Here is a 26,654-nt window from a genome sequence, read left to right on the forward strand (position 1 = left end):
GAGGGAGAGGGAGAGGGAGAGGGAGAGGGAGAGGGAGAGGGAGAGGAGGGGAGGGTGCATTTTGGCGATTGAGGGGGATGGAATAGAGGAGTGAAGGAAAGAAAAAGGAAATTAGATAACAGGCAGGGACAGGTACAGGTACAGGGCAGTACTACCTACTTATACGAAAGAATTGAGAATTGGTCGGATGATCTGCAGGCGTGATGGAATGCGGGGATGACCGGGGTATGCTTTAGTAGAAGGCAGGTGCATTCAAACTAGGTATGCAGCTAACTAGTACGCCATCGACTCCTCCAATAACGCCCGCAATTCAGCCTTCTCCCCCTCCAACTCACTGTTCAAGTTCGGCGCCAGATCCAGCACGCGCTTCTGTGGCAAGGTCCCCTCCACCAACGACTCAATATCCCCCCGCTGGAACCCCAGATCCTTCAACCCTCGCGGCTGGTCGCCCAGTTTGACCAAAAAGTCCGCCAGCGCTTCCCCCAGCACCTCGCCCGCACTCTCGCGCTTCACGTTCGAGATGTCCACTCCGAACGCCTCCGCCGCCGCCAGGTGTCGGTCCGGGTTCGACGCCGCCGTGAATCGGAACACCGCCGGCGCCGTCACCGCCACCGACACCCCGTGCGGGATGATCGGGTGGTCGACGTCGTAGCCCGCGTGCTTGTAGCCCGGGTTCTGGCTCGAGATGGGATAGCTCATCCCGTGGCACAGGTGCACGCCCGCGTTGCCGAATCCCACGCCCGCCAGCGTCGCGGCCAACAGCATCTGGGACTGTGCTTCGAAGTCCTCCGGGTCTTTGACTGCCCGGGGCAGGTACTTGACCGTGCTGCGGAGAGCCTGCAGCGAGAAAATGTCGGAAATCGGGTTGGCGCCCTGGTAGGCCGGGCGATTGATCGGGTTGGTGGGACGAGGGGTGCGCTCGTTGTACGGGATGGCCGTCCATGACTCGAGCGAGTGGCACAGAACATCCAGCCCTGAAGAGGCGTGGACAGCCGATGGCATAGTCCGCGTGTTGAGCGGGTCGCAAATGCCGAGTGTGGGCTTGAGGTTGCGGTGCGCAATCCCCGTCTTGGCTTTCTTCGACACCAGATCGAAGATGGCGGTGCCCGTGGTTTCAGAGCCCGTACCCGCGGTCGTCGGCACGGCGATCAATGGTCGGAGGGCCTTGGTGACAGGCAGCCCTTTGCCCAGTGGGGCATTGACGAAGTCGAGAAAGTCGGCTTCCGGGTAGACGGTGTAGAGGTTCATCAGTTTGGCGGTGTCGATGACGGAGCCGCCGCCTGTGGGGGTTAGCAAGGGATGCACAATCGGGTAAAATACGCACCAACGGCGAGGAATGCATCTGGATCGTATGGTTTGGCAAATGCGATCGCTTCTTTGACTCTGAGTCGCTATTAGATGTGCACGAATGGACGAAAACAATGATGGGCAGTACTCACGAGCTATCCTTCGGCTCCACGCGCACTTTGTCAAAGACAGTGAACTCAATGCCCTCCCGCGACAACCCCTCGACAGCTTGTTTCATAGCATCCAGTTTGGCCACGTTCCCATCCGTCACAATGCACACCCGCTTCGCCTTCATGTTGGCAAAGTCCATGCCGACCTCTTTGGTGGCTCCCGGCCCGAAGCGGATGCTCGAGGCGGCCATCTCAAAGGCGTATTCCTTCTGGCGCGAAGGGTCTGTCGGGGTGGCCATGTGACGACGGACATGTTCGCTGAGAGTGGGTGTGCGATGGTGATGATGGTGATTGGGGTTGGAATGGCACGGACAGGAGGGCGGATGCGTGTACTGGACTGTGCGCAGGAGGTTGAGGGCGCGTGTGGAGGCCGAGGGGGCGATGCGGACGGCAGCGACCATCTTGGGAGGATGATTGTGTCGAATGAATTGCGAGAAGCTTTGAGTGATGGTTAAGCAAGCATGGACGTATGAGGGAAATCTTTAACCGGAAGGAGAAGATTGAGGAAGAAGGAGGTCGGACAATGAAGCTGCACAGAGGAATCGGTGTGGAGGCGGAAATGCGGGGAATGCGGTCGGCGCGAATGCCGAGGTCGGGGTAGTTCCCAATTCATTAATTCCCCAATTTTGGGACCTTTGAACGTACTGATTATACTCAATCCTCAGTGATCAATTCAATCTACCTGATGTCATTGCAGGCACCTATCTTTCTCACCCCAAGGTACAGAGGTACAGACTTTGGGACTACGAGTATATCATGACGCACCTGCACCTATACTACTGAGGTACGCATTCTAGCTAGTCGCCCGATTAGGAAATGCCGAGGTCTAGCCTTTCCCTCTCAAACGAAGCAAACACAGATTGTAGGTTACTAAGTACAGTACTCAGTATAATCTATGCACCAATTGAATCACCACAGTCCCCCGTCTATCATCGCTCTTAGCTCCGTCAAAAGCTCCTCTGACGTTATACGACGCTTCCACTCCCCATCGTCATGCCCCTCTTGCTCGCATAACGCTCTTGCAAACAGGTCTAGCGGAAGCTCATTCACATCACTACCGAACAAGTCTACCAAAGCTTGTTTGACCTTGGATGGCTTGGCAGCGTCGACCACAGTTCTCCACACCAGCATACGAAAGTCTTGACCAGACATGCTATCGAAAGCCAAGTGAAGCAGAGCCATTCCCATAGCGAACACATCAGAACTCATCGGATCAAAGGTCTTTCCCAGCAGAATCTCTGCTGCAGGTTAGCATATCCAACTGTGATCGCGTACAGCAGTACGAAGAGGAAATCAAGAGTTTAAAAATTGTGACCTACCCTGCGAAAGATACCCCAGCGTCCCCGCGCTGCCGCGAACATAACGCGAACGAGTGACGCGATCCAGGTCTGAGATTAGGACACGCATCTCCCCGGTCGGTGTGCGGTCATACACCATGTTTCCGAGCTTCAGGTCCTGATGTGCGAAGCCCTGTCGGTGGAGCTGGACCAGCGCTTCGACCATCTGCAGCATGACGGGCAGCGTTTGTCGTGCCCGGTTGGCGGGCGGCAGTCCGTTCGCCCACGATTGTAGACTGCCGCGAAACCGCGGCATGACCATCGCATAGACGGCTCCATCCTGTGCCTGGGTGTCGTTGGGCTGAGGGATCGTGAAGGTAGCGGTGGCCCGAATTACGTGGTTGCCCTGCACTAGATTCATCATATGGGCCTCCCATAGCAGCCACGGGTCGTGCGAGACCTTGACGGCGACGTCCTGCTGACCCAAAAGATCCAGCTGGCGGTCGGATGCATCGCTCAGGGGAATCCAAGTGCCACCGTAGACAAATCCGCTGGCGCCGCGCCCTAGGATGTCTTCCTGGTCGATTTCCAGTCGAAATTGATCGGTGAACACCGTTGTTTGGTAGGGGTCTTCGTCTTCCACAAGCTGGGACGAGACGACACGAGGCTGGAGGTCCGCGACCAAGACCTTCCGGGTTGTCAAGCCGGTGGAGGTCTGGCGCTGTTGCCGGTAGCTCTTGTATGTTTCCCACGATTCGATGCACTCCGGCACTTTTGGCCCTCGTGAGATGTGTGAATCGGTTTGTGGCTCTGAAGGTAAGGTTGGTGATGGAGAATTGAACCAACTGAGCGACAGCCTGGAGAGACCGATGCTCGTCATCAGCAAGGCCACAGACTGCTTCAGCATCGTCAGATTGATGCCGGGTGCTTTTCTAGATTGGTGAAAAGAGGGAGAAAAGCAAGCGAGTAGCTCGCCTTGTCCCCTTACCGGTCCTGAACACCGGCCTTCATATACAGATTTATCCAATATCGATGTTGAAATGACCCGAAACATCAGACCTTACAGCCATATTGACATAAATCGTCACCCTTGCAGGGATATGATTCAGGCATGAACTCTCCCAGGAAAGGTCGTTTATGCGACAGATGCGATAAATTCTTTCTGACGGTGCTTGTCTCGGCATAACCGCAGTTACCGTCTAGAGGGTTACCTCATGCATCTGATGACCCAAAACATGCAGGATCTGTCGAGGTGTCAGATGCGAGAAGCCACATCCGCTGGCTGATTATCAGGGCACTGACCATGAATATTCAATCAACATCTGCAATACTTCTACTCGGTGAGAAGATCATTGAAGTCAATCACTTTGCCAACCAGTACTTCGATCTACTCGCTGCCTTGTGCACATCTATAGTTCCAGGTGATGTATATTCACTGGTGAGAACGTTTTCAATAACTTGCCATACATGACTGGGCCAATTATCGGTTATCCGCTGCATCATACTGCCGCGTGAATCATCGTCACCACTCACAACTGACCTGTCGTCTCTCCATGCTCGTGCTAGGAATCCTCAGACATGACTGTAGTCCCCGAAACATCAAGCACCAGGACTCCAGCCATTGGCAACTTCCTGCTTCACAGTCGCTCTTCACCCGTTCCCACTCCTCGTTCTACATTGCAACGTTCGTGCCTTACCCACCGCCGACATACACGATGCAACTCCTTTACCTCGTGGCCATGCTTAGTGCGCTGGTAGCAGCCGCTCCGTTGCATCCGCAGGGCCAGCAAGCGGATCACTCTGTGGTAAGCTCACTCGGGAGACGGCATTGAGCGATACGGAGCTGACAGAGTTCTTGGATCAGGTCCCGCACTCTGGTCACGGTCACTTGACAGAAACCCCGGACGTCGGAGGAGCCAGCAGCTCGGGGATCCATGGGTCCCGGGAACAATCAGACAAGCGATCGGTGAGTGAAGGAGGCATTCAGCATTGGCGGCAATTGGAAAACAGAGAGTTGATATTTGGACAGCAACCTGGTGCGCAGCGGAGACAAGTTGAGGCGGAGGCGGATGTTGGTGGTGCGGCGCAGATCGGTGGAAGCATCCGTATGTAACCACCAAACCTACCCCTACGGCAGCATTGGGCCTGAGTTAATTAGACCTTGCTACAGACTAAAGCAGCATTTTCCCGGAAAGTGATGTACCGGACAGTACGGAGGACCACATTGAAAACAAAGTGATGGGGGATAGGAGGGGGGTGCAATCTCGGAGTAGATGCCGGCTCTATGACTATATGTACTGTACTGAACAGCACCTAGTGGGAAGTTGATAATGCGACATGTCTACGAGTAAGTATGACTGCTATGGTAAAATAGCTCGTTCTCCACCTAGAACTAACCATCGATTATCTTAGATTGTGAGTCCAGGCTACAGGCTCGCCGAACCGGAAAGGCATCAAGATCAATGAACTGCAGTAGTCAATAGTTAAGTAGTATCCGTAGTATGTTGCAATTTGTATGGTACAGCCGGACCCTACATACAGCCCATGCTGTTAGAGGACATCACAACACTTCTGGGGAAATGACCGGTTCATCGGAGACTTTCTGGCCAAGGTCAAGTTCGTGTCACTAACTGCGACCTCCTAGTGTCGAGGATGCTTGTCCCGCAAGCAGGCTATAGAGGACAGCCTGAATGATGTCTCAGAGGATTCGAGAACATGCAAAATTTTCTATCATCAGGAATTGGTCATAAGTACCAATAGTCACTTAGCATCTGCAGTCTTCCTCTGCGACGGACAGGCCCTATTGAAGTCAAAATCATCGGGGACCAATCTATATTTCGACCCACTTTTGTGATGGCACGCATACTTACTAGGAAAACTCCGCTGTACCTATAATTGATGCTATGCATGCATAACCCAATTATTAGTTACCTAGTACCGCCTGCATGACGCTGCCGCACGAGAGACGAATAACTGGGGGATCTGTCATATCTCCTCGTGGTACTCCGTAGTACTCCCCAGATATGGCTGCCATGCGTGGTACTGTACATAAACTACCAGAACTCCGGCAATTCGCAAACCTTTTTGCTTCACAGTCCATCTTTTTACCGTCCTCATTTCTTATTCCTCGCTGCCGCTTGGCTCTCTTTCCAACTGCCGGGATCCAAGATGCAGCTCATCTATCTCGTGGCCATGCTGAGTGCGCTGGTAGCAGCCGGTCCAACGGATTCGCGTCAGCAAGCAGATCACACACTGGTAGCCCCTCCCACGGAAGAACGCCATCAAGAGATATGATGGAGCTGACCGTGCTGCTGTGTATAGCTTCCTCACTCTGATCATCTGACCGAAATCAAGGACTTCAGCTGCTCCGAGGGGCCTAACATCCGTGAGCCCAGGGTACACTCAGGCAAGCGATCGGTGAGTCGAGAAAGCGGGTGACCTTGAACGACGGTGAAAGACAGGCGGTTAACATCAATCAGCTTATCAACGCCAACCGGAAGCGAGATACAGATGCTTTGACACTCTTATTCGATTGGACTACGACCGTGTGATGTGTGTGACCACCGAATCCCTTCCCTTTTCTTTTGTTGCAGCACACGGCCGTAGGGTCTTGTCGCTGACCAAAGCAGAGTTGTCCTGACCGTGCCAAGGAGTAAACGACGTGACGGAGAAACCAAGATGGGACGATGAGGGCGAAATCTAATGGATGGAGAGCTGAAGCAGGTCTTCGCTTTTATTGGGGCGATGGGGGGGGGGATAAGATAGTTAGCTCTATTATTGTTTGTACTGTAATTAGTCAAAGTCGATCTCTGATGGTTCGACAAGTGGCAAGCGATCGTCCAGGAAGAAAAGTGCGGACTGTCTTGATAGAAACTTCTCGTTCTTAGTCTTTGATTTTGACCATAAACATACTCTTGATGGGGCCAACGTATCTACTGCATTATGTTGAGATTGTAACTCACATATACTACAGCTGGAGCACGTGACAGTATTCCTAGAATGGATTCATCCAACATCAACTTTCAAACCGGGCAGATGAACCTACAACATTCTCGTCATCGATCAGCAAGAAATGCCAGTCCAACTCGGCAAGTCCTCGGGTTTCCTGCTAATTCTCAATCGTTCAAGGTTACAGACAATCGCATATCGATCATTGTCCACCACCACGACGGTAAAGAGGGCGCGCAATTCGGGACCACGATTATCAGGGACTGTGCCAGCGCCTCTGGTAAATGACGGCTATGCTGCGACAACGAATATAGCTCACCATCCCACACCTACAGAATGCGACCCAGAAACCCTCTACACTTACTCCGCGCAACGCTGGCTCTGGAACGAAACCCAGCAGCTGCGAAGCAGATATCGACCATTTGACCTGCCTGCTCTGATCCGCATCGCCGAGCAAGCCGCCGGCAACAATGCCGTGTGCGCCACTATCGCCAAGCTTCCCGAAGGGAGCTTCAACAAAGCGTTGCTCGTGACTATGCGGAATGGCCGGGAGCTCGTGATCAAGATCCCCAATCCGAACGCCGGCCCGGCTCACTACACCACCGCATCGGAGGTGGCGACCATGCGATATGTGAGACTCGCCCCGCTCCGAGTATGAGACTCAGCTGAACTATTCAGTGTGACTAATGTTTGATTTGAACTCTTACGAAGGCAAGGGAGAACCTCCACCTCCCCGTCCCCAATGTCCTGACGTATTGTTCCCGGGCTGGAGACAGTAGACTAGGCGCGGAGTACATCGTCATGGAGAAAGCCCCCGGGATTGAGCTGAGCCGCGTGTGGGAGACTCTCAGACCGCGGGACAAACTGTCTATCGTCAAGCAAATCGGCTCAATCACTTCTCGACTCTCTTCGGGGAGGTTCTCAGCTTACGGCTCGTTGTACCTTCGTGAGGACATCGCAGAGTCCGAGGCCATTGCCGTTGACGATACCTTTGCAATTGGACCAACCACAGGCCGGGCATGGTTTGACGACCAACGAGCGGAGGTGGACGTCCATCGAGGTCCTTGTAAGCTCAATCCCCCACTCCCCTTATACGAGTCAGTCCTCGCACACGAACTAACAGCATCCAAGGGCCAAGCACGAAGGACACCATCAACGCCCTGGCTCAGCGCGAGCTAGCCTGCATCCACCAACTCCCCAGCTTCCCACTCACCCACCAACAAGGAATCTTCAACGGGCCCGGTGGATACCATCCCCGAAAGGAAACCAAGTTATCCGTCCTGCAAGACTTCCTAAGCATACACCAACATCTCCTTCCCAAGGACGAAGCCCTCAACAACGGCATAATCTGGCACAACGACCTTCATCTGGACAACATCTTCGTGAACCAAAACCATCCCACCGAAATCACCAGCATCATCGACTGGCAAGCGGTCCCCATCTACCCGATATTCCTGATCGCCCACCACCCATCCCTCATCGAGTATGACGGGCCGAAGCCCGAGCGCTTCGTCCAGCCTCAGCTTCCGGAGGATATTCACGACCTGAACCCCGCCGACAAAAAGGCTGCTGGGGAGCTGTACCTCGCGCAGACGCTGTGGCTTTACTACGAGACGCAGGTCTACAAGGACGCGCCGGACTTGTTGCATGCATTCAAGTACCACGAGACGGTGCAGTCAGATCTACTGGGTCTGGTGGGATCGGTCTTCGACGATGGGGAGCCGCATGTCCAGAAGCTTCTTGCCAACGTGGCCACGGACGAGGTCTGGAAACAGCTTGTCGGGGTGGATGGGTCCGGAGATCCGAGCGTGGCGTGTCCCTTGAAGTATACCGAGCGGGGCTTGGTGCGGCAGGCTGACGAGTACGCCCGATGGGAGAGAGACGTGGAGAGGAAGGCCCGGGTGATCGAGGAATTAGGGGCGTATCCCGGGTGGAACGGCGCTGTTCCGCCTGATGACTATGAGGAGATGGCGGGAAGATTGGAAATGGCCAAGAAGAGGTTTCTGGATCGGGAATCGAGGACCCCTGCGGAACGGAGCATGTGGGAGAAAGCCTGGCCGTTCGAGGATAAGGCTGAGTGAGGGGAGACTGTCTGAGTTAAGATGTGATAGCGCCTAAGCAAACCGGATAACAAGAACCACCAGGCTCAGTCGAACGTTCCAACATAGCTACCTAGCTTTACTGGTATAGACCTCCATCGTTTCGCCATCGCTGCATCCCGATTCCCTCTCTGTGGTGCCTCGTTCAATGCTCCTGACCCCCTACCAGGTCGGGTCCTTTTACCCTCGCTAGTCAGACTCATCGTCTTTCGTGGGCTGGCCATGATTCATAGCCCAACGTGGTTTCCCGGATTGTAGTGGTGCTATAGCGTTACCGTCAAAGTCCTATTTCCCACTTCCCACAAATAGCACCGACACACGACACTATTCACTCCGGACTCACTAGACAATAATGTGTCCGTCTCCAATTCCTATGGATCATTGACCCCCATTACCAACCTCCATTTGCAACCCATCCCTTGTCTTAGTTGCGACACACACATATATCAAGAAACGCCAAGTCCGGATTGTGTTGTGTCGGAGTGCATGTGGAGATGTAGGTAATTGTTAGTACTACCCACTTAGGATAATGAGATGGAGAGTTTTGACTTCCTATCTTCTATAGAACGGCTGGCGAGAATGGTGTCGAGCATACAGTGGGTGGGTGAGGTTCAATGAGTTGTTTTCCGAGTTCAACTCCTAGACCCTCCCTCCTCTTTCCGTCGAACGGGTTTGAGGGTGGTAATAAGGCTGAAGAGTTTTGATTAATATTCAACCAGACTCTCGCTGGTATTCCAGAACCCATATAAAAATAGGGCTTTATTGTCAATAAGCTGCTTTTTCTGGTTAACTACTACCGCCTGTTTATTATTTTGATTATCCAGCTTGCTGGGCAGCTGATTGGTAATGCTTTGCTCTTTTACTACACTATGCAGACCATCACCCACTGGCTACCAATACACTTCATCAAAAGACGAAAAGACGCGTGGAGTAGCAAACTCGTCCTTCCCTCACAGTAAAAGCATAGCACGGTAAACTATATCCTCATTAATTATTGTCTAGACCATGAAATCCATCGAGCTCAACTGTGTCGATGACGGTCAGGAATCATCCCCCGCCCTATGCACCCCCACTGACCCCGACCTCATTCCACCTTCGGCGTGGTGACATGCGTGTGCCCACCCGTCTCCTCCGGTACTTCCCTGGAGTTCCGACCCGCCTCGCCCGCCTCTACGATTTTCTCCTCCCCAGGAGGCTTATCTCCACCGAAGACGTGCTGCATCTCTTCTAGGGAGTATTGCGAGGTCTGAATCCAAAACAACCCAGTCAGCTTGCTCAAATCCACACGCCAATCTGAAAGCCAAGAAACAAATAAGAACGTACCTCTTTCAAAAACACATACGCATAGACCACCACCGCATAGTTAAAGATGGCAAACATCAGGAACATCCGCCACCCGATGTTGTCGATCGCATGCGGCGTGATCTGTGACATCATGAAATTGAACAACCACTGCGACGCTGCTCCCACCGTGACCCCGATCTCCCGCATGCGACTGCTGAAGATCTCCCCGACGTAGAGCCAGGGGAGCGGTCCCCAGGACATGTTGTAGCTGAAGGCTTCGCAGTAGGTCATGAGGATCATGGCGATACCGGCCGGGGAGGCGTGCGTCGCGGAGGCGTTGGTCGGGTGGGTGGCGAGCACGCAGGCGATGATGAGCATGAAGGAGCCCATGGCGGCGGCGCCAACCATGAACGGCCAGCGGCGGCCGACGCGGTCGAGGACGAAGAGCTGGAAGACGCACACGCCAACCACTTTGACCAGCCCGAAGAAGCCCGTCACGAGCTTGCTGGAATTGCCGGCGCCGACCGCCGAGAAGATCTGCGTCGCGTAGTAGGCAAGGGACGTATTTCCCGTGAGTTGAGCTGCGAGCTGGATAGTAAAGGCAATAAACAGGCGGTACCGGTTGGCTGGGAGAAGCAGCTCGCGAAAAGTAAAGCCCTCTTTAATACGGGCTTCCTCTGCAATACCGGCCAGGATCTCGTCAAACTCCTGTTGAAGCTCTTCGGTCTCCTCGCCTCCGCGGACCCATTTGAGCGATTCGCGGGCTTGGTCAATCCTGCCCTTAGAAGCAAGCCAACGGGCACTCTCTTTGACGGCCAACATCCCGAACAGAAGGAGGGAAGAAGGCAGCAGTTGTAGACCCAGCGCGATCTGCCATTGTTTGGTCGCGGACGGCTGATCCTTGGCCACAGCGTATGTCACCCAGTATGCAATCATGACCCCCAAGGTGAAGAAGAGCTGAAAGCATGCCCCGAGCCGACCCCGGAACTCTTTGGGCGACATCTCGGCCGCGTACACTGGAATCAATACAGTAGCCGCTCCAATCCCGAGTCCGGCGATAACACGACCAGCATAGAAGGTGCCCAGCGTGTGGGAATTGACGACCTGCAGGATGGTGCCAACAGTAAAGACCAATGAGCTGACAATGAGCCCAAGCCGTCGACCGAGATACTTCGCTATGGGAGTCGTGAAGAAGCAGCCGAAGAAAGCGCCTGCCTGAAGAATAGAAACAGCATTGGAATTCACCGAGGTCTTCTGAGCTGTAGTATATCCGAAATCCTTCTGAAATGAGGATAGGGTGAGGACGCCGCCTGAGGTAAGGCACTATATAAGCATCCAAAGATTAAATCCTTAAGCTTGAGCATGGTATCACCCACTGATGACACCCGTGTCAAAGGCAAAGGCGAAAGAGCCCATGCAACTAGCAGACACAAGGCAAATAGCCCGGAAGAGACCAAGCTTTCGCCCCATCGTGATGATGGCTCTATCGCTAGCCGGCCGGTTCGTGTACAGGTCGAGATTAATGTACTCAAGTCAAAAGAACCCCGAGCAGAATGAGAAGCAGACAGCGCAAGAACAGTATTTATATAGAACCAGCTGAGGGGCGGGACACGATAGCAATCTCAAGTTATACCCCTGTCATTCCGTGATTGTCGCTTGCGCGTTCCTCGCGCCAGGGCTAGATTGGGCGATGATGCTAGGTTCGAGATCCGTCCGGTCATCCCAAATATCTCTTGCCTGTCGTGCAATCAGATAACAGACCACGCGGTGTCAGTGCGGGAAGGCCCCTGTGTATGACCTGTCTGACCAGGCCTTGTCTGCCGTGTCCCCCGCTATCAAGTCATAGACGCAGCTCTAGTGTAAAAAGGCTGTCAGCGAGAGGTTGAGCTTGGGTCTGATGCGCTCGACTCTGGGCCGGTGGTTGGTTCTGGATTGGCACAATCCGGGTGTCGATGACGTGATAGCCATCGTGATGGTTGCAATGAAGAGCCTTGGCCGAGGTGACAGTGGCTAGAAAGGGTTGCAAGAAGTCTGTGGCTTTTTCACATCTGGACGAAAGTCATCACACAAGACTTCCAAGCCGGAGCTTCGACATCTTAGCTATCAAAGCAGCGACCACCTTTGGTCTGGGACTGCTTGTTGGCATCGAAAGAGATCACGATCGATAGACTACCCCGCAATCAAGAAGATCGACATGTGAGATGCACATGATTGGCGGAAGTGGAATTGGGACTGGATCCGCTGAAATGGAAATGGATAATCAATTCCTTAGCCAAGATCACTGAAGTGGAGGATGAAAACCATCATAATCAAGACGATGAAGCATGGTAAGCGGGTGTCCGGTGGTCTGATTCATCTGGTGTATGATGCCCTGGCAGGGGAAGCCTTCGTCCACAAAGTTGAAGCGAAGGTGAGATATAACTCTGTGGCTGTTTGACTGTCACGTCACGACAATGAGCCAGAAGCATTATCCAGGCCTCAGAGTGATACTTGAACAACAGTAGGGTGATTGATTGTGGATGAGGATAAGTACAATATGAAGGTCAAATGAAGAAGGCGGACAGCCGACCGCCTATTGGCACGCCCTTTTCCCCAAACTGACAGACTTGTCACCTGATCTTGAGACTTCTGCCTAAGGCAGAACACCGCCAGGCTGCAAGGGTGCCTCGGCTCAGGGGCGAGGAGTCTTCAACACTTCAACACGGAGCCCATCTACTATGGTTGACCCTGGTGATTTTGTTAGTACAGTGGGGAGGTGCAGGGATTCAAATCCTTTAAATTCTGCTGTATATATAATTATTAATACTTTGTATGGCCACCTGCAGTATTAATTACTGCTTCGCACCTTACCATTATACTGTTAACTAATTTATCTAAAAATACCTCTGGCAAGGTATTCTAAAAAGCCTGTACAACCTTATATAGCCAATTATATAATAGCTGTTTATTATTAGAAAAGAATTGCTCCATCCAGTCTTTTATCCAGTTCTATATAGCCTTAATTGGGTTGAGATCCGACAAAAAAGCAGGCCAAGTAATTAAAAAAACTCTATACTTTTAAAGTTTTTAAATAGTATTTTTACTTATATAGCCGGGTGTATTATCTTGCATTAATTAAAGCTGTTGTTGTTTTTGTTGCTTAATTAAATATATATATCTATAGATTATTAGAATAATCCGCTTAGAATAATACTCAGCATTAATACTGCCCTATTTCTTCTTTTAAAAAAAACAGAGCCTTTTAAAATTGCTGTGGAATAAAGCCCAAAACATCCAGCCATATTTATATAATAGATTTGTATAAAGGCAGGTCTTATCAAGTTCTTCACCGGCTTTACAAGTTATATATATCTGTTTATAAAAGCCTAAAGTTACCTAGGTTTTATTAGTTTAAAAAATTTAATTCTATTAATTACAAGTCTAAGATAAGTATTTAAGCACCCAAGCTAACCTTACCTATTTATTAGCTGGTAAAAAAAGTAGTTTTTAAAAGGCTTTACAGTATAAATAGTCTCTTTTCTTTAAAGTATATACCAAAGCAGTAGTTCCAATAGGTAGTTTAAGTTCTTAAATAACACAGTAGTATAGCAAACAGCATATACACTTTAAACTTAATATCCATTATATAATATAATTAATATTATTATTTAAAAGCTTTAGTAGTTGGCCTTTGGCCTTTTAAAATATAGCTTATTAGCTTTAACACATGTATTGTACTTAACAATAGCTAAATCCAAGCTAATTTATAATTTATTAATATATTAAGCCAGTATTATAAAGAGTAAGAACTTGGAGTCGATCATCTCAGCCAAGGCGTTTAGACTTCAGTATTTTAGAAGAGGTAGGCTCAGGCGTGGAAGGCATCTTTACAACAACAAGAATTAGTATATATTAATAATAAAAAATATATTCACAGCTTCATAAATTCAACACGTGGCTTGATAAGGAAGGCGGTGCTTGGTGGTAGACACACCGCTTAAAGGATTCAAATCCCTGCACCTCCCCACCGTACTAACAAAATCACCAGGGTCAACCGGAGTAGTGTACTCTCTTGCTCCGAGGCTGTCGGCGTCAAGCACAGACAGGCTAGACTAGTCCGGCTGCCTCCGAGAAGAACCTGAGTCTAGTCAAGCTTATTATTAATTTATTTCCTGCACGAGCTCACCAACGTGAAGCGCACCAGGATGGTACTACTGCATCATCCTTGCAGGTTCCACCTCTGAGAATAGCATCGTCGGGCCTAGCCCCCCAGTCCCTAAAGCCGACTGCGCAGAGAAAGGTCTACGAGGATAAGGGTGAGCCAAACCGAAACAGTCAACAAGGAAACGCCATTAGTGCGGGTAATACGATTGATGCCGAGCTTTGTAGCACAAGACACTTGACTCAATAGCTCCCCGGATGCAGGCTACACTTCAGGAACAATACGACCGAGTGACACAGAGAAATTGGAAAAAGTGCCACCAACAAGCCGTTCAATCCTTCGCCGTCGAAATCATCATGACTCGTTCAGCATGATCGGGAATTCCGGCACGGATCTTCATAACATGGGTGAATGACCTCAGATCCAAAACACAAGCACAAATATAGGTTCGAATCAGAACGGACTGAGGATGTGTTCCGAAAACCCAAATTGAAGAGACTGTGGATGAACGGTGGTTTTGAGTATGCTTCAGCTGCGGAGATCGTCACTTGCACCACATGGGTGCGGGTCTCTCTCGTCATTTCCAGTCGATTAAGCTTGAGGTGATTCTTCAGTTGAGTTTGCGTCAATCGACTCTTGATGCTTCCGTCCGTTCCAGAAGGCGTTTTTCCCAGAGACGCTTCGATTCACCGGCCAGAAAGACAAAGCAAACTCTAATCGGCAGTTTGGCGGAACTCATTTCCCTTGCCACCTTGCGCAAACACGGTCTCTACCGAAAAGACAAAAAAGTCTCTGATTGCTCGATCGCTGTTCATTCTTTATCCCCAATCACCGGAGAACTGAAACCGCTGAACTCCGTCCCCGGAGAGACCGACCAAAAAAGCAGATCATGCAGATCGCAGGACAGAGCAGATAAGATAGGGACATTCTCCGCAAACCCCAAATTCAGGTCCTTGTCGAGTTGTCGCAGCAGAGACGGGCCAATATACCGTTCGGGCAAGCATCGGCCGGTGCAGAGCCGGGTTCGATCGATGGATTCATGGATGTTGGCGCGCAGTGGCCACTGTGTAAAAAGTTTAATCAGGCCGGGTGGAGACACCGCACGCTCTCCCTTGAACCTCCCTCCCTCCCTCCCTTCCTCCCTCGCTCCACGGTTCCGTATGCCAATAGATCGCTACTGTTCCATGGTTCACAACTGAGACATCCTGCTTTTCAGGGCATCGGCTGGCTGTCACTTGCTCTTGGGAAATGACACGGTGGGGGTGGCTTTCAGCCAATCCCGCTGCCATCACCATCTCAATCTTCAGGGCTGACAAGCAGAAACAGGAAAATGGCAATGTTAGTGCCTCAGGTGTATAAAACTCTCCCAAAAGTGAAACCAAATTCATTAAGTATAGTCGTAGACTGCCTACCATGACAGTCGTGCCCGTCGTTATCAGTATAGGATTCTAGATATCGCACATGCCAATAAGAGAAAGAACATTATTGGAGAATAGGAACGAAAAAAAAAGTAAGGAAGGAAAGGAAAATCTAAAGAGTGAATGGTCTCGTCCAAGTAGGTTTTTCAGTGATCGATCATCGTCCGAAAGATGACCCATCAGACACTACCGAGATGTCGACTTGTTTCGTGATACCACGACCAGCCTCCAGCGCCGAATTCTGCTGGTAGGCCTCACGCAGAATCTGTTCGACGCTGTCGGCGTCATCATCCCTCCGTTCCTGGTTCTGTGATGGCGCAGTGCCATTTTTCGTATTGCCCTTATTGCCGCTGAAGGGTCCAGTGAGCTCGTAGGAGCGTGACTTGGCATTGCTGGAGAATTTCCTCACAGAGGAGATCAAAAGCGGTCGGATACAAGGGATGGATGAGGTCATGATGATGATCACGTTCTCAGTGTAACCCCAGCGGATCAGTTCCACGCCTCCGGACGCGCCGATATTGGTCACGCTAGGAACTTCGTCGAGCTTGGTGGTTTTGATGATAGACGCAATCATAGCCCTGTTGGTGCGGTCTTAGCGCGAGCCGATCAAACGAGGGACGATCCACTTACACAATACCCAAACTTAGCAGGATAATCAAACTGATCTTGATGCGAAGCTTTAGATTCAGGTTCCAGAAGATCACAGTAGGGAAGACTGCTAGGAACAAGTCGGTCGCGGTGTTGATAGCTGGTTCGAACCATCAGTCCAGAGTCTCAATTGAATGTGTAGGGGATCGGATGCGTACAAGACTGGAAATAGGCAAAGTGAATGACCGCAACGGTGTTACCGCAGGTAGTCTTCGTTCCGGGAACCCATAATGCCCGGACATTGCGGCAAATACTGAGTGGTAGAACGGCGGCGATGATGTTGCAGACTAGCTGCAGCATCATGGCTGTCCATAGCGCGATCTGGTATGGTTTCTTCCCGCCAAGGATTCCGAGCAGATAGAGAACGAACGAGGAGCGGGCAATCCCGGTGCTGAACGTGACGAGCGGTACCTGTATCGCAATGTCTTTCAACACTGCTTCCACATCTGACAAATCCAGGGTCTCGAGGTCTTTCCCAAAGCCATGTCGGACAGAATTGGTTAAAAGCCCCATGGAAGAGAGGGTTAGAATCTGAAACAGAGACAGACATCCCATTAGTGGTGAACTCATAGCAAAACGACCGCAACTAAGGGGAATCACTTACTAGGGCCGCAATCATCAGCACATCGTCGATGTGGAAGTGACGAATTTTGATCTTAGCAGCGATGCGGAGAATGAGGATGAATGTGGTGATGCCGACGGCCGCCCAGAGACCACTCAACAGGGCCGGGCCGGCATTCGAAGAACTGTCGGAGCTCATCTTGACAGGGAGCACATCCTGGCAAACCTCATTGCTTCAGTGCCAGGTACGAGGTAGATATTTCTCCGGAGGGTCGAAAAAGCCGACTTTGGGGTTGCAGTTTTATAAGCTTTCGGGACCAGGGGAAATACAGTTTTGTGGCCGTGTCGACAGTGACTTGGCGAAGACAAGCAAAACTGCAAGCATACGAAGCAACTGCAGTAGACTAGCAGCAGCCAACAGCAGCCATGGCAGTAGTTAAGATAATTTAAGACTGGCGCTGTCAGAGAACCGTGGCACACATTGGCGAGCACCCAGCCAGATTTTTCGATCCTCCTCCAATTTCTGAGGCTAACTCTTCCCTTCCGACACAGCCAATGTAACTCCAGCATGGCAGCTGCAACCCAGTGGAAATGCGGTCCCTTCCCCAATGGGCGGCTTGGTCCGATCACTGGGCAGGTCAGGCTCGGTCACTTCGATACGTAGTAGTCTAGTGGTTCTGGGCTTGGGCTTCTGGGTTAGCGCCACGCTTGTGGACACAATCACCACGAGGAGATGAGAACTCTAACCTTCCCCCCTGCAGAAATGATCATCACTACCACATGGCACTGATTCCAGAAACCATGTGCAAATGACGCCAATCTAGTCTATCTTTAGGGCGCCGTTAACAACTAAGTTAAATCTTAGTCCTTTAGTCGGTGTGTTCGATCTGCAGTGTCTGCCTCCAGTTTGGATGATCCCTTGTCCCAAGCGTTGGATTCGACAGGATGCTGGGTCCATGGAGAAATGTGGGAGGGGGGGGTGAGGACTGAGGAGAAAAGAGCAGTGGTGGGTCAAGGTCGAGAATGCGGCAGCAGGTAGGCAGATACATCGGTGACTTCTTTCACTTGGAGGTTTTCCGCTGTCAGTCGGAAGTCCGTGACTATGGGTACGTGGCCCAGAGGGAAGCTATCGGTAGTACGTAGAGATATCATGACCATGGTTTTTGAAATCTCTTTACCCCTGAGCGTGAACACGAAGAGAAGGTCCTGGCGCTGAGCAGCTGGAAGTTGTGGTCTAGCATCGTGAGACAGGTGCCTTGCCCAATGCGGGTGCCGTAACCGATAATAATATTATTATTCAATAATTCAAGGGATGGCCGGATGAAATTCAAGCCCGCCTTAGCCGGATGGTGAAAGACAAGCCCTAGTAGTAGCCAGCAGCCAGCAGCCAGCAGCCACCAATGACGCCCAAGGAGTTTGGCTTTCGGAATGGTGCAAAGCCTATTATGGCCGCATGCCAATTGTAAGGCTCGGAAGACAGCGGAGGAATGCAAGGGTGGATTCTGCAACTGATGGCTCCTTGGCACAGTGCCACAGTGCCACAGTGCGAGAGGGGGAGAGAGAGATAGAGAGAGATAGAGATAGGAAGCCGGAGATGGAACTGGAATAATAGTGGGCAGTGGGCAGACCTCGGCCACCACTGGGAATTGTCCCCACCTGGCTGAGTGCGGCACCTTGCCTCTTACAGTTAGCCTGCATCCATCCAGATTGAGCGACTTCCGATTTGCCGAGCTGCGGTACACCTTCTGGCCTGAGTGAGTCCCGCTAAAGTATCTAGACTGGTCCACGTTCCTCGGTTCTACCACCACTTCTCCTCCTGGTTGAAATCGTTGAGACTAAACTCACTAATTTCACTAACTGACTAACCTGACTCCTGCAACATTATTATTATTATTATTATCTCTGCCTGGCTGTGCCTGCATCGCACCACGGATCTTCTCCACTATCCTCCGTTCCCCTCGAACTAAACGCTCTTAGGGAACATCTCCGAGATGGCCTGCTTCCAATAGCTCTGCTCGTTGGATGGATCGTGATATGGCCTGTCCGTTTTAGTCCTCACCAACTAGAAGTATAAAGTACCTCTACTCCCAGAATCATCTTCAACTTCACATCCCAGTCAATTCTCTAGCAGTCCTTCTACTTTTCGTCCTCACAATGAAGGCTTCCTGGGCTTTGGCAGCAGCCACTGCTGCTCTCACTTCCACGGTCTCCGCCACCGACTCCAGCGATTGCCACTGTCTGCCTGGGGATGACTGCTGGCCCTCCACTTCCAGCTGGGAGACCTTGAACAGCACGGTGAACGGTCGCTTGATTGCGACAGTTCCCATTGGTACCCCTTGCCATGCTCCCAACTATGATGCTGCTGCGTGCAAGGAGCTGCAAAGCAACTGGTACTACCCGCAGACCCAGTAAGTTTACACCCCCCTAAAGGATATGCACACACACCTCTTGTCGCATCAACAACGCTAACTCCGCGCCATTTTACAGCATGGACACTTCCTCGTCCGTGATGCAAACCTACTTCGCCAACCAGAGTTGCGATCCTTTCACCTCCGTGGATAGACCTTGCGTGCTTGGCAACTATGTGGACTATGCCGTCAATGTCTCGTCTAGCGATGAGGTCGTTGCGGCTATCAACTTTGCCAAGTCCAACAACATCCGTATCGTCATCCGGAACACTGGCCATGAGTGAGTTTCTCTGCACGTTGACACATCATGATCCACGGCTAACAGCAGCGTTAGCTATCTTGGTCGTTCCACCGGTGCTGGTGCTCTGGCCATCTGGACCCACCACCTGAACAACATTGAATATGTTGACTGGTCCGATTCCACCTACACTGGCCCTGCGTACAAGCTCGGTAGCGGTGTCATGGGATTCCAGGTCCTTGATGCTGTCCACGCCAACGGCCACGTTGTGGTTGGTGGGGAGTGTCCCACCGTCGGTCTTGCCGGAGGTTACCTCCAGGGTGGTGGCCACTCTGCTCTGAGCACCTCGTTCGGTCTGGGAGCCGATCAGTCTTTGTCCTTCGAGGTCGTCACCGCTGCTGGCGATGTTGTCACTGCCTCTCGCACCAACAACACCGACCTTTACTGGGCCCTCAGCGGTGGTGGTGCCGGTAACTATGGTGTTGTTCTGTCCGTTACCGTCAAGGCCTATTCTGATGCCACCGTTTCCGGTGCTGGCGTTGAGTTCACCGCGGCCAACGTCACGACTGACGTTTTCTTCGAGGGCGTCGCTCGCTTCCACGAGCTGTTGCCAGCTATGATTGATGCCGGCACCACCGTCATCTACGAGATGACCAACAGCATCTTCCTGATCAACCCGATGACCGGTTTCAACAAGACCACCGACGAGGTGAAGACCATCCTTGCTCCTTTCCTCGCCGCCCTGACCGACCTGGGCATTACTTATACTGTCTCCTACACTGAGTACGATTCGTACTATGAGCACTACGAGAAGTACATGGGTCCTCTTCCCTACGGCAACCTGGATGTCGGTACCTACAACTATGGTGGCCGCCTTATCCCCCGTTCCGTTTTGGACTCTAACGTGACCCCCTTGGTCTCTGCTCTCCGCAACATCACCAGCGAGGGTATCATCGCTGTCGGTGTTGGTCTGAACGTGACCAGCTCCAACGACGTCGCCAACGCTATCTTCCCCGAGTGGCGCAAGGCCGCCGTGACCATGCAGATTGGCGCTGCCTGGAACGAAACTGCCCCTTGGTCTCAGATGGTCGAGGAGCAGTACCAGATGACCCACCAGGCTGTGCCGCAGCTTGAGGCCGCCACTCCTGGTGCCGGTGCGTACCAGAACGAGGCGGACTTCAACCAGCTGAACTGGCAGGAGACCTTCTTCGGCTCCAACTACGACAACCTGACCCAGATCAAGAACAAGTGGGATCCCGACCACGTGTTCTACGTTCTGAAGGGTGTGGGCAGTGAGTACTGGACCGTGTCGGAGTCGGGCCGTATGTGCAAGGCTTAAATTCTCTGTATATGTGTCTGATATAGATTACCTGGTATTCTTGGATGTATATAATGATGGACGTGAACTATAGATTAATTAATTATAGACTGATTGTATTTGTCGAGACATTCTTTTTAGGAGCGGGGTTCAGTTGACGAAATGGGTTGGTTTCCAATGTGTAGGGCATGTCAAGGTGAAGACGTGTTTGTCAATGCCAGGGTCTGGCTTTCAACATACACCGCAATGATCCAAGGATAGCAAATATGTCGGAGTTGCTGCTGCTGAAGTGGTGATCATGATATCATGCAGTGGGCGGCTGGGCAAAGGATGGATGCCGGACACGAGCTGTCAATTCCACTGCTGAAATGTAAGCCACTTGTCAATATCATCCAACATCATGCAGAAATATCGGGTCTCGCCTTTCCAGCAACATAACATACGTCAAGGGTCCAAGCCATCAACCAACGACCCTCCTGCACGATGAAGACAGGAGATTAAGAGGACAATCCATTGCGCGTCCGGTGGCCATCGGCCACCAATCAAGGGATCTAGCCCGCTCTCCGCCTACCGCAACAGGCAAGATCCATCACCGCCCGGGGGATGATCAGACAAAACGAGTCCACTCACTATACTCGATGCTGTCTCTTCGTCCCATTCTCTGTGCCGTCCCTGATTTAATATCTCTTTCCCCCCTCCCCCCCCTCCCCGCTTTCTGCGATGTATTATATTCTTCTTGACCGTCGCTGTCTTCTTTACAGTTGACTTTTGTCATTCCTTCGACTAGTCCCTACCTTCATCCTTTACGGGGATACGCTCTTTTACCCCCCCCCCCCCCCCTCTTCCCCGTATATAACCGCCTGTATATCCAGCACACAAACATATCGCCGAGGACCGATGACCGATAATCGACCAGCATGATCGGCACACTCTCCCTCGCGTGCAGCGCGCTGCACCTCCTCATCCTCCTCCTGGCCACATCAACCGCGGCCGACAACTTCCCGTACGTGGGCTTCCGGACGGCGGCGTTCCTGCCGCCGCAGCTCAAAGTGACCAAGACGGGCGCGACGGAGCCGGGGTACATCTTCGTGGGGCCGCGGGGCAACCAGGGGCTGGGCACGGCGGCGCTGATCTACGACGAAGCGGGCGAGCTGGTGTACGAGGGCCCGGCGGAGGTGACGGCCAACTTCCGGACGCAGCGGCTGTACAACGAGGCGGTGCTGACGTTCTGGGCGGGGGACATGACGGACCTGGGGTTCGGGTACGGGACGGTGCACATCCTCGACGACACGTACCGCGAGATCTACACGGTGACGCTGGGGGGCGCCTTCGTGTCGCCGTTCGCGGAGCCCCGCGCCTCGTACATCGACCTGCACGAGAGCCACATCACGGCCCGCAACACGCTGCTGGTGACCGCGTACAACGTCACGCAGCACGACCTGACGGCCGTCGGCGGCGCGCCGGACGACTACATGCTGGACGGCATGTTCTTCGAGATCGACATCGCCACCAACGAGATCGTGTACGCGTGGAGCGCGCTCGACCACCTCGCGGAGATTCCGCTCGAGGGGTCCAAGCAGGGCCTCGGCGCGGAGTATGGCACCAAGGAGAAGCCGTGGGATGCGTATCATATCAATTCGGTGGAGCTGATGGACGAGGGGTACATCATCTCGTTGCGGCATTACTGGTCCGGGTTCTACGTGCATAATAATGGCACCGTGATGTGGCGGCTGAGTGTAAGTTCCATCCTGACCTTCGCGCGCGCCTGAGAAAATCGGTCTCGGAAAAATTCGTCCGCTGTGTGCGCTGTGTGCGCTGTGTACGTTGTGTGAGGGGGCTAACTCCGTCCAGGGGGAGAAGAACACCGGCGACTTCGAGATCGACGACCAGGCGGTCTTCTCGTGGCAGCATGACATCCGCGTCTACAACCAGACGGCCGAGGGCATGGTGCTGAGCCTGTTCAACAACGCCAACACGCCGACGGAGACGGTGGCGGCGACGACGGGGCTGAGCTTCTACGTCGACCTGGTGCAGCACAAGGTGTCGACGCTGCGCGCGCTGTCCGACGCCGGGGACGTGATCCACAGCGTCAGCCAGGGCAGCTTCCAGCTGCTCAGCCCGGAGTCGTCGCATGTGGTGCTGGGGTACGGGTCGATCGCGCGGGTCAAGGAGTTTGACGCGCAGGGGCGGGCGGTGATGACGGCGCAGTTTGGCGAGGACAACGCGGTGGCCTCGTACCGCGGGTTCAAGTGCCAGTGGAAGGCGACGCCGTTCTGGCCGCCGGCGGTGGTGGCGATCCGCACGTCGGACGACCAGGCGACGGTGTCGATGAGCTGGAACGGGGCCACCGAGTATGACAACTGGGCGATCTATGGGGTGACGGACGGGGAGGCGAGCTTCGTGAAGAGCGTGGCGCGGGCGGGGTTCGAGACGACGGTGCATTTGAGCGGGCTGACGAGTCGGTATATGCAGGTGGTTGCGCGGCAGGGGAATATCCCGTTGGGCACGTCGGCCGTGATCGATGTGTAGTGGTGTACATGTATATAGAAAGCTGGAGGCTAGACTCGCTGCACATTAGATATTGTTTACCTTCCTGAACTGTTTACCCGAACACTGTGCTTCCCACTCTTCTTGTGCACCTCGAATGCCTGCAAACAATTGTAGCTTCTGTACAACTGACGACAAAGTAGCACAGTCTCACCGAGACGGTGACAACTGACGTCGACCATGTCGTCAGCGTACAGGAGTAGATCGCACGGTGATCCGAGCTGTCCAACGTCCACTCAACAGCATGCTAGCGACGATCATTCGAATGAAGCTGTATGTGGTAAGGTAGGATGTACTGTACCGCACATCAAGCAACACCGTCGATGTTGATCCACCCCCATCAGCCCAGCCCAGCCCAACCCAGCCCATCCACTAGATAAATATCAGCAAGCGATCCGATAGCTAGCTCACCTCAACCCTAATCCCTCAACCAACACACAAGCATAACAAACACCTCACCCACCAATTTCTATCTCTTTCACCCCCCCCCCCCCCCCCCAAAATGCACCTGAAACCCATAACCCTCCCCCTCCTCCTCCCCCTCCTAACCCTAACCCTACCCACCGCAACAACCGCCTCCGCCATCCCCCTCAGGAAGCAACTCCACCCCGCCAACGCCACAATCACCAACCAATGCCCCTTCCCCATCTATCTGACAGCCGTCTCCTCCCTCACGCCCCCGGAAGTCCTTCTGGGGGTCAACGCAAGCTACACGCACCCCTACCACCACGACCCGCAAACCGGCGGCATCAGCCTGAAGCTCACGACGGTCCCGAACGGGCTGTACACGGGGGCGGCGCAGACGATCTTCGCGTACACGTACCTCGAGCGGACGGGCCAGGTGTGGTTCGATCTGTCGGATGTGTTTGGGGATCCGTTCCGGGGGTTTCGGGTGAGGTTGGGGCCGATGCCGCTGGGGGGGAATGGGACGGATACGATTGTGTGGGAGGATGGGGTGCCGCCGCGGGGCAGTCAGGTTAGGGTTGTCGGGTGTGAGGTGGGGTTGGGGTTGGGGGTTTGTGTTTGATTCTCAGTTGGGTTGTGTTGAAGGGGGATGGGGTGTGTTTATGATTTGGTTTGTGGAGAGGGTTTGGGGGGTTTATTCTGGTGGTTTGGGAGTGGGGGGTTACTTTATGGATGGGTTGGGTTGGGTGGGAAAGGGAGATTGATTGAAAGTCTTTGGTTGCTGGAATGAAGTATACTTCTGTCTCGATCTGATTTTGATAACGTTGAGCTATTGAGGGTTACAGTACAATAGGTGAGTGTGATGGCGAAAGGAGCGAGGATTTATAATTCAATACTTAATAAGAGAACGAGCTATGGGTCAGTCGCAATCATGTTGAGCTTACTTATGAGGGATGGAATACGGTGATAGAAAGTGATACAATCTACGATCTACACCCGATCCATACGTGCGCCTCAACACCGAGAGCAGAGCAGAGTAGAGCAGAGCAGAGCAACAGGATAACCTAAATCCCCGCCTGTTCCGCCATCTCAATCATCCGATCCAATGCCTCCAACATGCGGCCCCGGTCCTCCGACTCCACGCAGCCCAGCGACCGCCGGCACGTCACGACCGACACATACCGCAGCACGGGACAGACCTCCTTCATATGCGCCAGCACCTCCGACCACCGCGCACTGCTGCCGTGGGCGTACGTCACGCAGATCTGCACGCGCTCCAGCGTCGGGCCGTACCTTGCCAAAAACCCCATCAGGTCCGCGAGGTTGATGTACGTGCCCGCGACCTCCACCCGCTTGAGCGGCGCCGGGGCCCGCACAACCGACGCATCCTCACCGGCCCAGATCGCGCAGCGCACCGGAATCACGTAGTCACGGAGGAACAGCCGCGGCGAGACCACGTGCTTGAAATCCTCGAGCTGCGGCGCGTTCTGCAGGATCGTCGGCAGCAGCGCCCGCACGTAGTCGATGGCTGCGTTGTCCTCGGGCTCGTAGACGTGCAGCTGGCGCAGCTCGGCCCAGATGCTCGCGATGTTCGGCGGTAGGTACGGCCGGGGCCAGGCGAGGAGCTCGAGCGCGGCGCGGCGCTCGGGGGCCTGCCGCTGGAACAGCACCAGGCGGTGCAGATGGATCTGGCCGGCGGCCAGCATGCGGCACAGCACGTGCAGGCCCAGCATGTCTTCCAGGCGGTCCGCCGGGTCCGGCATGCCGTAGTAGAGCACGACCTCCCGGCACTGCGCCAGCTGGTGCTCCAGGGTCTGGCCCAGCTTGCACAGCGTCGCGTTCGTCCAGTCGCACGGGCCGTCGGGCGGATACATGGCCAGCCGCTGGGGGAATTTCTGGTAGAACTCGTGGTTGGCAATCTCGTCCAACTTGCCGTAGCCCTGGGCATCGAGGGTCATCGACACGGTGCTCAAGCCACACTGCGCGAAGGGCTGCAGTGCTCTCGCGCTGACTCCCCGGGATACTGTGCGCAGGCTGGTCAGGGCTTCAACCGGGAGGTGCTCGGCCATCTGCCAGAACAGTTCTACGGGCATATTGTCCAGATTGGGGGGATTTGCTGGTCTACTGGACGTCATCCTGGGATTTCTACAACACGTATGCGTATAGGTGTCAGAAGGGTGTCGGAAGAAGTGTCAAAAACAGAGGGGTTGGGGGAGATGGTGATGGAAGTGTGAGCCGGCGAAGCAGACTGATGCTGTAGCATTTATAGTCTCCATGATTGGCTGCAGACTGGAACTGATGTCTATATCGTCGTTAGTTCTCGATAAACACCAGTCAAACGAGGAAGGACAATAGCATTGTTAGATTTAACCAAGAGCCAACCTTTTTGTCCAGTTGCCGTCCCAGATCAGATCCCTTCGAAGTAGACCTTATGCTTTGTTTACCTCTGTAAAAGCCCACTATATTCTTTGTGTCTAGAGGGGCTAACGCAGTCCGTCTTAGCTGTCGGCTTTGTCGAATGATAGGGCTGAAGCGACAATCACCCTGGTACGGATTTGTGATTGAGCTGAGATGTATGCTCCATAGTCGCAAGGCAAGCCTGGCGGCTTGATGGCTTGTGTTGAGGACCATCGTAGCTGTACAGACACTCGTTATTGAATCTGGCAATGGGAGATGAGGGCAGAGGACTCGTTCAGGTCGAAAGCAAGCCATCAATCAAAGTGGCTATCCAGCATCGAAGTCGGGAGTCTCGAACCACTGCGTAGGGTGAGGAGCCATACAAGACTCCAAGAGTCGTCCTGAACAGCATGCAAAAGCTTGTCATGCTTTGCAAGGCAATCGGAGAAATCCTCGGAGAATTGCTGCATGATGCATGCATGTAGCCACCGTGAGGGATCGTCCATAG

At 53.1% G+C, this 26,654-nt stretch overlaps 9 protein-coding genes across 9 annotated transcripts; 4 read left to right on the forward strand and 5 right to left on the reverse strand.

Moving 5' to 3' along the window:
- Window positions 1-246: 246 nt before the first annotated feature.
- Window positions 247-1,956, reverse strand: BO86DRAFT_353311 (hydroxyacid-oxoacid transhydrogenase). Its single transcript, XM_025669523.1, has 3 exons — window positions 1,440-1,956; window positions 1,325-1,383; window positions 247-1,280 (listed from the first exon to the last, which is right to left on the reverse strand). The coding sequence occupies exons 1-3, from the start codon at window positions 1,856-1,858 to the stop codon at window positions 274-276; spliced, it is 1,485 nt and encodes a 494-aa protein (XP_025531786.1). The 5' UTR covers window positions 1,859-1,956; the 3' UTR covers window positions 247-273.
- A 410-nt stretch (window positions 1,957-2,366) lies between these two features.
- On the reverse strand, window positions 2,367-3,641 carry BO86DRAFT_395339 (kinase-like protein; the record flags this gene model as incomplete). The annotated part of the gene is made up of 2 exons (XM_025673306.1): window positions 2,367-2,695; window positions 2,777-3,641. The coding sequence occupies 2 exons, from the start codon at window positions 3,639-3,641 to the stop codon at window positions 2,367-2,369; spliced, it is 1,194 nt and encodes a 397-aa protein (XP_025531787.1).
- Window positions 3,642-6,790: 3,149 nt separating this feature from the next.
- On the forward strand, window positions 6,791-8,769 carry BO86DRAFT_329879 (phosphotransferase family protein). The gene is made up of 3 exons (XM_025668696.1): window positions 6,791-7,313; window positions 7,394-7,748; window positions 7,814-8,769. Exons 1-3 carry the CDS (start codon window positions 6,807-6,809, stop codon window positions 8,761-8,763), a joined length of 1,812 nt encoding a protein of 603 aa, XP_025531788.1. The 5' UTR covers window positions 6,791-6,806; the 3' UTR covers window positions 8,764-8,769.
- A 1,033-nt stretch (window positions 8,770-9,802) lies between these two features.
- Window positions 9,803-11,954, reverse strand: BO86DRAFT_136278 (putative MFS sugar transporter). The gene is made up of 3 exons (XM_025666148.1): window positions 11,442-11,954; window positions 10,105-11,375; window positions 9,803-10,027 (listed from the first exon to the last, which is right to left on the reverse strand). Exons 1-3 carry the CDS (start codon window positions 11,533-11,535, stop codon window positions 9,866-9,868), a joined length of 1,527 nt encoding a protein of 508 aa, XP_025531789.1. The 5' UTR covers window positions 11,536-11,954; the 3' UTR covers window positions 9,803-9,865.
- Window positions 11,955-15,781: 3,827 nt separating this feature from the next.
- Window positions 15,782-17,032, reverse strand: BO86DRAFT_395342 (uncharacterized protein; the record flags this gene model as incomplete). Its single annotated transcript, XM_025673307.1, has 4 exons — window positions 15,782-16,202; window positions 16,255-16,372; window positions 16,431-16,803; window positions 16,877-17,032. 4 exons carry the CDS (start codon window positions 17,030-17,032, stop codon window positions 15,782-15,784), a joined length of 1,068 nt encoding a protein of 355 aa, XP_025531790.1.
- Window positions 17,033-18,658: 1,626 nt separating this feature from the next.
- On the forward strand, window positions 18,659-20,883 carry BO86DRAFT_329888 (putative isoamyl alcohol oxidase). The gene is made up of 3 exons (XM_025668697.1): window positions 18,659-19,241; window positions 19,321-19,521; window positions 19,576-20,883. The coding sequence occupies exons 1-3, from the start codon at window positions 18,988-18,990 to the stop codon at window positions 20,816-20,818; spliced, it is 1,698 nt and encodes a 565-aa protein (XP_025531791.1). The 5' UTR covers window positions 18,659-18,987; the 3' UTR covers window positions 20,819-20,883.
- A 732-nt stretch (window positions 20,884-21,615) lies between these two features.
- Window positions 21,616-23,393, forward strand: BO86DRAFT_406353 (arylsulfotransferase family protein). The gene is made up of 2 exons (XM_025674169.1): window positions 21,616-22,533; window positions 22,649-23,393. The coding sequence occupies exons 1-2, from the start codon at window positions 21,715-21,717 to the stop codon at window positions 23,324-23,326; spliced, it is 1,497 nt and encodes a 498-aa protein (XP_025531792.1). The 5' UTR covers window positions 21,616-21,714; the 3' UTR covers window positions 23,327-23,393.
- A 453-nt stretch (window positions 23,394-23,846) lies between these two features.
- BO86DRAFT_434307 (Bys1 family protein) lies at window positions 23,847-24,405 on the forward strand (the record flags this gene model as incomplete). The annotated part of the gene is made up of 1 exon (XM_025675895.1): window positions 23,847-24,405. The coding sequence occupies one exon, from the start codon at window positions 23,847-23,849 to the stop codon at window positions 24,369-24,371; it is 525 nt and encodes a 174-aa protein (XP_025531793.1). The 3' UTR covers window positions 24,372-24,405.
- Window positions 24,406-24,612: 207 nt separating this feature from the next.
- BO86DRAFT_434311 (uncharacterized protein) lies at window positions 24,613-25,997 on the reverse strand. The gene has a single exon (XM_025675896.1). It carries the CDS (start codon window positions 25,882-25,884, stop codon window positions 24,814-24,816), a length of 1,071 nt encoding a protein of 356 aa, XP_025531794.1. The 5' UTR covers window positions 25,885-25,997; the 3' UTR covers window positions 24,613-24,813.
- Window positions 25,998-26,654: the final 657 nt, after the last annotated feature.

This window comes from Aspergillus japonicus (assembly GCF_003184785.1).
Source record: "Aspergillus japonicus CBS 114.51 unplaced genomic scaffold BO86scaffold_4, whole genome shotgun sequence".
Taxonomy (NCBI): Eukaryota; Fungi; Ascomycota; class Eurotiomycetes; order Eurotiales; family Aspergillaceae; genus Aspergillus; species Aspergillus japonicus.

Excerpts from the sequence above, each read along its gene's own strand:
- BO86DRAFT_353311 (XM_025669523.1), bottom strand. The coding sequence starts at position 1,858 with ATGGTCGCTGCCGTCCGCATCGCCCCCTCGGCCTCCACACGCGCCCTC. Across the intron at positions 1,384-1,439 it reads GTGGAGCCGAAGGATAGCTC|AGTCAAAGAAGCGATCGCAT; the intron begins GTGAGTACTGCC and ends ATAGCGACTCAG. Across the intron at positions 1,281-1,324 it reads AGATGCATTCCTCGCCGTTG|GCGGCGGCTCCGTCATCGAC; the intron begins GTGCGTATTTTA and ends TAACCCCCACAG.
- BO86DRAFT_329879 (XM_025668696.1), top strand. The coding sequence starts at position 6,807 with ATGCCAGTCCAACTCGGCAAGTCCTCGGGTTTCCTGCTAATTCTCAAT. Across the intron at positions 7,314-7,393 it reads AGGTGGCGACCATGCGATAT|GCAAGGGAGAACCTCCACCT; the intron begins GTGAGACTCGCC and ends ACTCTTACGAAG. Across the intron at positions 7,749-7,813 it reads GGACGTCCATCGAGGTCCTT|GGCCAAGCACGAAGGACACC; the intron begins GTAAGCTCAATC and ends ACAGCATCCAAG.
- BO86DRAFT_136278 (XM_025666148.1), bottom strand. The coding sequence starts at position 11,535 with ATGGGGCGAAAGCTTGGTCTCTTCCGGGCTATTTGCCTTGTGTCTGCT. Across the intron at positions 11,376-11,441 it reads CTTTGACACGGGTGTCATCA|GCGGCGTCCTCACCCTATCC; the intron begins GTGGGTGATACC and ends GCCTTACCTCAG. Across the intron at positions 10,028-10,104 it reads CGTATGTGTTTTTGAAAGAG|ACCTCGCAATACTCCCTAGA; the intron begins GTACGTTCTTAT and ends TTTTGGATTCAG.
- BO86DRAFT_329888 (XM_025668697.1), top strand. The coding sequence starts at position 18,988 with ATGAAGGCTTCCTGGGCTTTGGCAGCAGCCACTGCTGCTCTCACTTCC. Across the intron at positions 19,242-19,320 it reads TGGTACTACCCGCAGACCCA|CATGGACACTTCCTCGTCCG; the intron begins GTAAGTTTACAC and ends GCCATTTTACAG. Across the intron at positions 19,522-19,575 it reads ATCCGGAACACTGGCCATGA|CTATCTTGGTCGTTCCACCG; the intron begins GTGAGTTTCTCT and ends CAGCAGCGTTAG.
- BO86DRAFT_406353 (XM_025674169.1), top strand. The coding sequence starts at position 21,715 with ATGATCGGCACACTCTCCCTCGCGTGCAGCGCGCTGCACCTCCTCATC. Across the intron at positions 22,534-22,648 it reads CCGTGATGTGGCGGCTGAGT|GGGGAGAAGAACACCGGCGA; the intron begins GTAAGTTCCATC and ends AACTCCGTCCAG.
- BO86DRAFT_434311 (XM_025675896.1), bottom strand. The coding sequence starts at position 25,884 with ATGACGTCCAGTAGACCAGCAAATCCCCCCAATCTGGACAATATGCCC.